Here is an 11,987-nt window from a genome sequence, read left to right as displayed (position 1 = left end):
TGGTTGTATATTGTACAGTAACATGGTTCTGTATTTTGAGCAGCGCGTAGGCGTTGACACTGGTGTTCACATATAGTCACATTCTGGCGCCCGTCTTGCGTTAGTTATCTGTCATTGTTCGAAGTGTTCTTCTGGAGACCCCTTCCGGCCAACCGCAACAAGCGTCACCTTATGGTCAGTGAAATCGCAACTCCAGTGCTTTACTTCTTCAATGGTGTCACGAGAATGAAAAGCTAAATCCATGCAAGTGTTGTGGTTTGTTGAAATGGCATTTCCTTGAAGGGGCATAAAGAGTCTCACAATTTCTTACTGATGGCAGCACATAGCGTTCTGTTTGATTGATGAACACCTCTGGAAAGGCATGATATGGTTTTCGCTAGATGGACATAGTTGTGCATTTTTAGAGCCGTTTCAAAGTTCCTCTGTGTTTTTAGCGGCAATGGCTGCACTATCTCGGCTGTTTTCGACGTAGTTTGAGGCTTCCCAAATGCGCCTACAAATCGCGGAATGGCTCGTTTTCGTCGTGACACCTGTCAAAAAAAAAATGCGTTAAAGAGACTCCTTCCACTACCTGGCATTTATGCAGTGTTTTTTTTTCCCAAGCAGCTGCAAGTAACGTCATGGCTTTGTGGTAGGACACCTGCTTGTCATGAGAATGGCCCGCGTTCGATCTAAAGGGACCGAAAATTTTACTCTTTATTTTATTTGCTTCTTTCTCGATTTTTTTCGCTCACGGCAGCAGGCATTCGTGCCGCGCTCTGAACCAGACTGCTCACATGCGTGTTAGCGAAGAAAAACAAGAAATTACAGTTGCGATTGCATCAATACAAAGTGTAAGCAATTCAAGTACAAAGTGGATATACGAGGAAAGCTGAAGAATTAAAAGGAGTTAGGCCCATATTCACAAGCTCTCCTCAACTCAAAACACGACCTCAAGAGATCCTTGAGTCTTTTCCGGTTGCGGAAATCGCATCGCGGAACAGTCTTCAAGGTTTCCTCAAGGAGGAGTTTCGAGTCGAAGAGCATTTGTGAAGGCATTAGTAATGTCTAGGGTATTGTGTGTCAAAAGCAAGATATCACTATGACGCATGCGGTAGAGTGCGTCAGCGGGAATTTTAACCATCCGGTTTTCTTTAGGATGCACACACATCTCACAGTATACGTCTGCCTACGGCAGTAGACCTTAATAGTAGGGAGCTTTAGAATAGCACACCGCGAGCCCTTGCGGTGCGGTCGCTGCCACTGCGCATGCGTCGTATCGCACGTCGGCGTTCGCGTTCGCAGACCACACGCAGAAAATCCAAAATTCCGTGCGGCGATCGCGGCCTCCATGTGGCCCGCAAGCGCTGGTTTCGAGGCTACGGTGTCACTGCTACTGTGCGTAGCGATTTGCAGCTGGGCAAACGCTATTCTAAAACTCATATGCTACGCCCGCAATGCCCACAGCGCTCGCAAACGGTATTCTAAAGTTCACTAATAAGAAAAAAAACCCCGCACCTCCCCGAAGTGAATCGTGAACAAATGCGAATGCATTGCACAGCATCCATAACGGCTTAAACGCTCGTGAAAACCCAGCGTTAGAAGAATATATTTTTTTCTTTTTACAGCGTGCAGCCAATAGCAGCGTTCACCGCACGTGGCGTTTTTCTGTCGCGAGAAAAAAGGTATGCGTTTCCAGCTCTATAGTAGCTAGCGCGCATGGAGGAAGTAAACGTTTATTTTGGCTACAAACAAACAAACAAACAGTGCCCCGAGCAATGCCTGGTGTCACCCTGAGGTGGGAGGGCTCCTTAGTCCAGGAACCTTCTGGCTTCTACTGCCCTCTTGGCCCTGGCGACAAGTTGTTGTTGCTCTTCCAGGTCCTCGAGGGTGAGGTTCGCCTCCCGCGTTTCGGTTAGGTCTTCGTTCGTCCGTCCTGCTTCATTATCAGTCGTGTGTTGTTGTAGATTACGTCTGGCAATACACTGGCATGCAAGAAGCAAGTTTGCCAGGGTGTCCGGTACGCACCAGAGCGGGCACATTGAGCTATATCTCGTTGGGTAGAGACGGTGCATTAAGGCCCCTTGTGTGTATGTGCTGCTTTGCAGGTGTCTCAGTATTACGCTTTCCTCTTTTATCAGTTTTGGGTGTGGTGGAGGATATACTCGTTGCTCCAGCCTGTAATGCTGCAGTAACGACGAGTAGGTGTTTTGAACCGTAGAGTTTCTTAATATACACAAGAGGGAACTCTGGCGCTAGTGACTATGGGAGCTGCAACGCACGGCGCTTCAGTGAGCATGGGAATGACGGGTAGTACACAGATTGTCTAATATTCGTACTTCTGGCCTGCTTTTGGCTCCATGTGTGTTCGTGTGGCTTGGAGCTGTTTTCTTACAAAACAAGTATTTGCAAATGTTCAGTGGTTGTGCTTCGCCATTTTATTTTTCTAGACTTACTTTCCAAATCGTCTCACGAAGTTCAAAAGGGTTCAATCTTTCTTTCAAAACAAAACCGAAACACAGCCATAAACGAAGCCGCAAGTACGATTCGCCGCCAGCAAGTACGAAGACTAGGCAAATGTGTGTACTATACCCATCATTCCCACGGTCGCTGAACAATCGCAGCGCCAGAGTGCCCTCTAGTTAATTTTAGGAAACTTTATGTTTTAAACGACTTCCATCTCTTCAACGTACGGTTTAAAAAAATGCTACACAAACGCTGGCAGCACAAACGCTAAAACGCGTTTCAAACAAACTGCATTGAGGTGGTGAAAAGTCACGTTCAAGTCAAGGAGGTGATTGATTGATAAGTGGGGTTTAAGGTCCCAAAACAACCTTATAATTATGAGAGACGTCGTAGTAAGGGCTCCAGAAATTTCGACCACCTGAGGTTCTTTAACGTGCTACCAAATAAGTCAAGGTGGGGGGGGGGGGGGGGCTCCGGTTGCTAAAGGTGAGGATAAGCGCCTGCGCCCGCAGCTGTTGCTGACAGCTGCTGACGCCGAAGCGTGACATTGTGGGGGCTTCGGCTGCTAGGGACGCGCGTGGTCGCAGCTGTAGCTAGGGAAGGTTCTTTGCAGCAACCACTACGAGGTTGACTTCCCAACCCCCTCCTCTTCGATAATTAGTGAGCGTGCCCTCAACCCTAATTTCCTCCCCCCCCCCCCACATGCACGCCTATGCCTAGCCACTATTTAACCCTTCCATGCTCGATTTTTTTTGCACGAAAAATAAGCAAAAATGTGTACATACTTTTATCGATGAAGTAACCTTATCGGACCAGTTCAATAAAAAAACTTGTCAAAATTTCTTCGTTACCGTAAAATGACAAAAAGATACTTTGTGTTAATAAATGAACGTTGTTTATTTATAATAATATCCAAAAACATTCCGAACAAAAACAATTTATTATAAATAAAACGTTTCTTTAACAACGAATATAGCTCACAGACATACCAAATTTAGTGCAAGGATGGATGGATGGATGGATAGATGGATGGATGGATGGATGGATGGATGGATGGATGGATGGATGGATGGATGGATGGATGGATGGATGGATGGATGGATGGATGGATGGATGGATGGATGGATGGATGGATGGATGGATGGATGGATGGATGAAAATAACAAATTTAATGCAATAGAGTGAAGTTTTGGCAAAAATTGTTCTTCCTCTAATACTAGACACTGCTGTAAAGTCAACTTTGATTCAATCCGAATCGTCTTACCGCGCACGCTTTCGAGATGTCGCTTCTTCATCGTCATCCGATGTTGAATTCCAATGGCAGATCCAGATCAAGTTTTTCTGCTCTGAGCAGAGCAATCACGTTCCAATGGCGGTTCGGGAGCCCGACTAGTGTTTTTCAATGGCGGATTGAAAGCAACCGCAGATCACGGATAGCTCCGTGGAGCGAGAATTCTTGCTCCACCGAAATCGGCGGATTTGACCGCAAGTTCAAGTGACGCATTCTGTGCGCCCGCTTTTCATCCAATCACCGATTGATGTCAGGAAAACGCTCTGCACTCACTCGCACCATCTCCTGCTCTCTCTATTTCCGCTCACAAAGAAGTCACGTCGAGATGCGTGCGTTCCGATCGCAAATTTATCTCGCTCGGATCTGCGCGCTTCATTCGCAATCTGGCCCAGCGCTCGCGATCTGCCATTAGAATTCTACACGAGTCTGAATTCGTAAGTAAATACTTCCCTGGAGAATTGAATCATATTCGGCTCTTGGGAAGCATAGTGCACGTCGTATGTATCACCGTTCGACTCCGTTGCACCGCAGCGACCAGCGCTCATTTTCGCAGCGTAGGCGAACTGCGTGAATGAGCGCGTGGAACAAAGCTGTATGGTTGTGCGCCCGTCCGGAAATCAGAACGAGCGATAAAGCTATTATAATCTTTCATTTTATCGCCAATGAGACAAAGCTAGTTTTTCCGGTTTCCCAAAACAGGAAAGGCAAACATGTCGGTGTCATTCGTGTATTTTGGTGCATCGGTATTCGCAAGGAGCAATAAATGAGAGCCACAAGCGGCCACCCTTTGAGAGAATAGGGACCGAGCAGCCATCAGCTTCACGGACGCGAGAAGCGATAACCAACCCAAGGACAAAACCGAAACCAGCAGCAGCACGTGCCTTCTTTCGGGTGTGCAAGCGAAAGCTGCCACGCCGCTTTGGGACGCTACAAACAAAGAGTCATCGGTGCGTGAAAAAAATTACACGTGCTCTGACGAATGGCATCACATGCTAAGCAAGAGAAGTCATAAAAAAGGCGTGCGTTTTAATAGAGCCGCACGAATGGTTTGCGAAGCAGAAAAACAATAACACATGCTTGGCAATCAATGAAAAAACTTTATTTCAGTCCTGCAGGACGCGCTTAGCGCGTAGAGGGCGTCTCCCACGTAGGGATCGACAGGGAGTACCTGGCGGCCGCTTCGTGGGCCTGCTGGACGGCCCATTGCTGGTCGGCGAGAAGTGAGCAAAATCTTTTTTTTTTTTCAAAAAAGCTCGTGTTTTAAATCAGCCATACGGCTAACGTACATGGAAGCGCATACGACTTATGGCCTGCAACCTGGCAAATCATAAAATTGCGACAACGGAGAATTATCAGCGACGAAAAAAAAAATTGCAATTCGGCGAACTAAGGCAGCACGTACTGGGCTAAAAAATCACGAAAAAATGCACGCGTTTTAGGTCAACCCTTCTGTAAACCAATTCGGAAGTGCATGTGACTTGTGGCTTGCCACCTTACGAAGCAAAAAAAAACATAAAAGAAGAAACATCGCGACATAGTTTGACGCATTTCTGAAGTACGGCAGCACATTCTCGGCAAATAAAATGATAAAAAAAGTGCGATTTTAAAATAAGCCCTACCGAGAACACCCCCCCCCCCCCCACGGGCATGTGACTTGTGACGTGCCACCTTGCGAAGCATAAAAATGAAATCAATGGAGAGACATTGGCAACGAAGAGAGCTTCGCACGTTCCCAATGCATGGCAGCACATGTTTGACAAATAAAATTAGCAAGGAAACGCGATATTGATATGAGCCCTACCGAGAACGCCCTCCGAAGCGCTTGCAACTCTTGGCGTGTCATCTTGCAAAGCATGAAAAACATGAATGAAGAAACATCAGCGACGAAAACCGTTTCACACTGTCCCAAATAACGGCCGCACGTGCTGGGCAAATAAAATTATCAAAAAGTGCGATCTTTTAGTAAGCCCTATCGAGAACGCCCCCCGAAGCGCATGCGGCTTCTGGCGTGCCACCTTGCGAAGCTTAAAGAAAACAAAAAACAAAGAGAAAATAATAAATAATTTATTAGATTATCTGCGTAGATCGGTGAATGGGATCTTTAGTGTGGGATCCGCTTCGTGCGGGCCACTGTCCTCGAACCTTTCACGGGTGTGGGAGGAAGCTAGATGGACCTTACTCCCACCGTCTCAATGTTTCGTTGTGTCCTGCACATTCCGGGCGAGAAAACATCGAAAAAAGTTCGCGTTTAAGTCAGTCCTACCACTAACGCACACGGAAGCGCATGCGAATTCTTGCATCCCATCCTGCGAATCATAAAAAAAAAGGAAAACACTGAGAACTCAGTGGCAAAAAAAAAAAATTGGCAATTTACCGAAGCATGCCTGAGAGAATAAAACGCTTATTAGATATTGTGCTCGAGTAGATCGGTCAGCGGGATTTTTAGTGCGGGTCCAATGGGCGCGGGCCGCTGTCCTCGCATGTTTCAAGAGGGCCTCTTGGGTCTTCGAATCAGAGCAGGACGGAGCTTCCTCCCCCCTTTCCATGCTGTGTTGTGTCCTGGGTTGCTAAGGGTGAGTGAGTGGACACTCCATCCTATGTGGTTCAAGGTGGCTGTTTGATTAGCGCAGAACTTACACTGTGGTGTCTGTGTGTGTGTGTGTCGGCATCAATCTTTACCAGTATGTATGGGTGGGGGTAGGACAGGCTCTGTAGGCGACGCCATGCTACCTGCGCTTCAATACTGAGGTTTGGTCCTGCGGGTGGAAGATTCTGCCTTTCGAATCGTTGGTGTTGCATAATGTCTGCTTACGTGAGAAGCAGGTACATACGCAGAACCGTGGGTGGATGCGATATTCCGGGGTCGGAGGTCCGGATGAGAAATTATCGGGCTGAAAAATGGACGAGCTCATTGCCTCTAAGTCCGCAGTGGCCGGGCACCCATGTCAGCTGTTTTCATTCTCCGTCTGAGGGTGGGGTTGATAGCTGTGTAAGTCAAGGTTACTAGTTTATTCTAGTAATGTTGGTGTAAGTATTTGGTGGGCAACTGGGAGACATCGGTGATGAAAATAACATTCGCTGTTTTCAGAAGCATCACGGAACATGCCGGTCAAAACACAGGTTATCAAAAAAGGGGCACTTTATATCCGCCCTACCGCTAACGCACTCCTAGTAGAAGATAAGACATTTATTTCAGTTATTTACAAGAAGATTGGTGAGTGGGATTCTTGGTCCGTGATCCCATTAGCACGGGCCACTGTGCTCGCACGTACGTTTGTCCATCCATCAGTCTGTCACTCACACTAGCTCCACCTGCTGACGGAGTCACACTACTAGGTGGTTACGAACCAGTCACAAAGAGACATGCATGGAGAGACCCACGTCTTTAGAAGCTTCGTCCATATTAATAAAATTCAGGTTTATTACAAATCGAAATGTTCTTCGCAGAGGTGATATTTGGAAAAAATGCAAGCCTACGTGGGCTTCTGAACAATAACTAAACAAGTCTCTCTTCAAGTGAACTCCAACATTCGCTATTCGCGTTAAACGGACAAAATGCCTTTATTTTAAACTTTTCCATTGTATGTCGCTCGAGTCAACTTGAAGAATAAAATAAGCTGCGTCAATAACTGCGACATACGCAGCATTCAGCAATGCAGTTCATGTTGAATAGTCTTGTTGGCAGACACAGGCCTATTTAAACTGACCATATCGTCTGCATGTGAAAGAAAAAGAAAGTTGGATCCATTTTTTTTATTTGTCTTGCATAAAACAGGTGCACAAAAACATAATATAATTAACCAGTCATTGACCAAAAGTAAAATGACTCGTGAACCTTAAGAGATAAAAAACCGTAAAAGCTGGAAAAAATTGAAAAGTTTAAGGTGTAGGAATCTGCGTAAAAAATAAAGGGTAGATCTAGCGTGCTTGTACGCAAGTTTCAAGTATGACTGAAAAAGGAAGAATTTTACTGGTTGTTAGCCTATCAAGTTTGATGTGAGCAGAGTTTATGTCCCCGCAAAGCTACTCGCTTTGAGTGTTCTTCACATAAAACAAAGGAATGCAGTCTGCAGGCAACCATTCGGAATGTTTGATCACGTGTGTGTGAGTTTCCGGCTCAAAAGCAGCCATAACTCCAATTTTTGGAGCGTAGAGCTCGAATATTTTAGACCAATAAGAATATTTTAGACCAATGAGTTACCAATAAGAGGAATACTTCTTCTTTCTTGTTCTATACCCGAACTGTTTAAAACGATGCAGCAAATCGCTAAACACTATCAATATCTTTTACAGGAATTTTCAGTGATGAAATAAATATGAAGCATAAACACTAATATAAACATAGAAAATGTTGTGGAAATTTCAGGCACCTAATTTAGGCTCGTCACAAAGGATACAAGTCTGTCCCTTCTTCACTCTAAACAATATGTGTCTTTCGATATCACTTTTCCTGCTTTACCTATGAGCGTGACGCACAGAGACTACATGGCACACTAACATCATGACAAGAACGTTTGTAAATACCTCCTACTAGAGTAAATTGAGTACTCTCCAGCCTGCTCTGCAATTTCTAATTTTTTACGACCTGTCATTCTCGGTTATTGGTTGATTCGACCGAACTGTTGGCAGTTGTCACCCTTGTGAACAAAAATATCAAACCGTTGTTTGTACTTCTTCAATTACTTTCCCCTCATTGTATTTGTCAATTTCTTTTCCTCCGTTCTCTTTGTCCCCCCTTTTCTCTCTCCTTAATCTGTCTCTCTCCATTCTCTCTTCCATTCTCTCCTTCTCCATTTTCACTCGTAGGTTGTGGATAAAGTAAGCATGATCCTGGATGAAATCATTTGTCGAACGAGTACGTTCCCTGATCCTCATTTTTAGCTGTAGCATGTCGGTGGCCAGTTGTTCGGCCTCGGCGCTCATCTGTCCAAACATCTGGTTTGTGGCGTCGTTGATACGCTCCCTTAGTTCGTGCAGGCAATCTAAGCGTATGTCCAAGTGACTTTCTGCATGTGTCGGCTCCGATAGTGTTGCTCTGCTTGTTCCTTCGCGAGGGTCTACAGGGTACGACTGCGCTCGAGATGACGTCCCCTCGGTTTCATCGGCCACAGACGTCACACGACGGCGTGTATCTTTCGTAGTATGCCGTAAGGAGGCAGCACGAACGTATTCGCTTCCGTAAGTGTTTGACTGATAAGCAGAAGCTGCTTCGCTAGCTCCGCTGGAAGCAACCCTTGAAGACTCGTCATTGCTGGAGGTCTCTTCCGATGCAGGCTTGTTGTCAAAGTCACCTGCAGGAGTGAAGCAGATCATCATCATCGCTACGACCATCATAATCATGAGCATCACTGGGCCCAGTGCCCGGGCAAAGACCTCTCCTATAATCTGCCAATGAGGTTGAATCAAGCCGGAGCTGTGCTTGCCGCAGCCGTGAACGTATTTATACCCGCAAACGCAATCCCGTCTGCCCACCTAATTTTCTGTATCACTCTTACGCCTTTGCTTTATCTGTAAATCATCTCGGCTAAATTTATTATTCAGCTGTTGTCTTGTCTTCGTCCTACTTGCCTTGGCCATTTCTTATTGATTCCGACTAAGAAGTACTTAGCATCCTATTGATCTCTGACCCACTCGATCGAATTCTCGTCTGTGGATGTAACACCTATCATCTTCCTTTCCACAGCCAGCTTCTCCGCGTTACGCCCCGCCGCGGTGGTCTGGTGGCTGAGGCACTCGGCTGCTGACCCGCAGGTCTCGGAATCGAATCCCGGCTGTGGAGGCTGCATTTCCGATGGAGGCGGAAACGATGTAGACCCGTTTACTCAGATTTTTGTGCATGCTAAGGAATCTCAGGTGATCGAAATTTCCGGAGCCTTCCACAACGGCGTCTCCCATGATCATATGGTGTTTTGGCACGTTAAACTTCACATATCAATGAGCTTCTCCGCGTTACAAGCAAGACTACTACATTTACTCACCCAGAGTGCAAACTGAGCGCACTTTCGTCGAAGGTGTCCACCGAGGACAAGATGCGCATTAAGCTGTATTCACACGACAGGCCTAATCATGATTCGAGACTGGGGAAGGCGTACTACGTCACCATACATCAGCTGTTCCTGCGTTCTCACTTCGGTCCGCGCTGCCGACGCCAAAATTTGGCCGACTCCATGCCGAAATTTTCGCTTCACGCGTGAATTCTCTCCCGTCATGGGCATGCTGGCTGCGGAGGGATCCAAATCGCCTCACATGTCGCGTGATTAATCTGTCCGCAACCACGTCAGTCACCTGATTACAGATTTACGCTATAGCTGCGGTAAGATGAGCTCGCTGAAAGGGAACTGCGCATGAGTAAATCCTCGCGTTAATATGTCGCTGTAGAATAACAATAATTGTTGCGGTTTAACCTCCCAAAACAGCCATAGGATTTTGAGAGACGCCGTAGTGTGGGGCTTCGGAAATTCCAACCATCCTTTTTAATCACTAAACGATCTCATTGCCCTACAAATTTTAAATTCTATACAGTACGAATTTAGATTCTATACAGTACGAGCGCCATGGCAAAAAAAAAAATAATTGCCACACGCTGCAATTGGATTGGCAACAGCAAAACAACATGAAATACAGTTGATCACCGAACCAAAGCGTCCGGACATGTTTACGCGCGCTTTATGACAGGGAGCACAAGCCGCCCGAGTATGCTGGTCTGCAGCTGTCTCAAGGCCAATCTATTTCCATTACATTCAGCAAGTTAGATGACGAGCCTCTGTCAGAGAAAAGTATACAGCGTCATTGTCCAGACGTATTTTCGCAGAAGGCCGCGCCAGGCCTCTTGGGTACTGGCCTGTCTGAATGACTCTGAGTGGATTGATTTCGCGTGTGCGTAAGTGTGTTCTAGTTTTGTTCCTATTTATTTTTGTTTTCTCCCTCTCTTTCTCTTTTGCTCCCTATTCCCCAACCTTAGCGCTGGGTAACGTACCAGATCCTAGCATCTGGTTAACTTTTCTGCATTCACTTTTTTCTCTCCCTCTTCGGTTTGCCTCTACGTTCACTAATAGGAGCGTCGGACTTTTTGTGTAGAGTTCTCCCCGCCAGCACAACGTCTTGATCCCCACAAATTTGCCTTCCATGTGAATACCCCTTGAACGCCAAGCCAGCTCCGGACTGTACATTCCGGACGGAGAGAGCCGGAGAGCCAGCGAACAAATGTCAGTAGTGCCGACTACTAATTAGAAACGTCCAACACACATATCTAGCAGCCGTTATGACCAATATCACTCAAAATGTCGGGCATTACCGACGCACTTATCTTCGAATGCTCCGTACCTGTAGTTCGTCGGTGCCCCTTCATGGGAAATTGACCTTGGACGTCTCGGGGTACCAGGAAAGAACTGCTACTGGACGCAACAGAACTAGACTCTTGAACTTCTCCGGTTGCTTTCGAAGTCGAAGTGGGGCCGGAATCAGATTCGGCATATCCTCGCACCTGAGACTGCTGACGACGATCGGGCGTGCCATGCTCACTCCGGGGCTTCTGGAGCTGCGGCGCCAGGAATCTCTCGCTCGCCGTATCGTGAGATGCCACGCTGCATCGTTCGCGTGGATCGGCTCCGGCACGCTCCCTGAAAACGGCAGCGTTGTTGCCGTCTTGCGATTCCGAAGGTTCTTGCGCCCACGATTCTTGGCGATGGCTTGGCGCGCGATCTTCATCGCGAGGATACTCCCGCCGCAACGCCATGGATGTTCTACCTGTGGTCTCGCGAAGCAGGTATACAGCACTGCACTAGCCGGCTTCAGTGCCAGAGAGATCCACAAAAGTCGTGCCACAGAAGTGAGTGCCACAGAAGTCGAAAGGGGAGCTCAAGGGCTCTCTCGGTTTCGTGAGTTGTTGTTCCTGTAAAGGTGAAAGAGAGACGAATTCGGTTAACATTGAAGCGTTTTGTACCGGTGTTCATCAGCACTTCAGTGAGATATTTTGGTGACGGAAATCTGTCAGTAAAACAAACATGACAAATGAGAAGAACAGGAAACAAATTATCTTGTCAAAACGTTTTCTCGGGCTGGTTGGTTCACGAGTTCTGAAGGGTATAGCGTGAAACCAACGCAAAGAGAGACACTGAACGCAAAACGGGCTAGCTTTCAACATTATATCGAAGAAAGTTAGCGAAATGTGTGCATAGTGCAAGAGGAGTCAAAGGCGCTACCCTCTGAATAATTAGACTTGAGAAAAAAAAAACGCCAGGCCTGCGCGTAA

General features: G+C 46.7%; 1 protein-coding gene across 1 annotated transcript; it reads right to left on the bottom strand.

Annotated features, from left to right (window-relative positions):
• Positions 1-8,271: 8,271 nt before the first annotated feature.
• On the bottom strand, positions 8,272-11,597 carry LOC142768439 (uncharacterized). Its single transcript, XM_075870412.1, has 2 exons — positions 11,060-11,597; positions 8,272-9,027 (listed from the first exon to the last, which is right to left on the bottom strand). Exons 1-2 carry the CDS (start codon positions 11,469-11,471, stop codon positions 8,390-8,392), a joined length of 1,050 nt encoding a protein of 349 aa, XP_075726527.1. The 5' UTR covers positions 11,472-11,597; the 3' UTR covers positions 8,272-8,389.
• Between the last annotated feature and the right edge of the window lie 390 nt (positions 11,598-11,987).

The sequence above is a fragment of the Rhipicephalus microplus genome, chromosome 8, assembly GCF_043290135.1.
Source record: "Rhipicephalus microplus isolate Deutch F79 chromosome 8, USDA_Rmic, whole genome shotgun sequence".
Taxonomy (NCBI): Eukaryota; Metazoa; Arthropoda; class Arachnida; order Ixodida; family Ixodidae; genus Rhipicephalus; species Rhipicephalus microplus.
Note: the sequence above shows the minus strand (reverse complement) of the source record. Positions and strands in the feature narration are given on the sequence as shown.

What these genes read in the sequence shown, in the direction of transcription:
- LOC142768439 (XM_075870412.1), bottom strand. Translation starts at nt 11,471, where the DNA reads ATGGCGTTGCGGCGGGAGTATCCTCGCGATGAAGATCGCGCGCCAAGC. An exon ending in GGGGCACCGACGAACTACAG is followed by an intron (nt 9,028 to 11,059) that starts GTACGGAGCATT and finishes TCACTCCTGCAG; the next exon opens with GTGACTTTGACAACAAGCCT.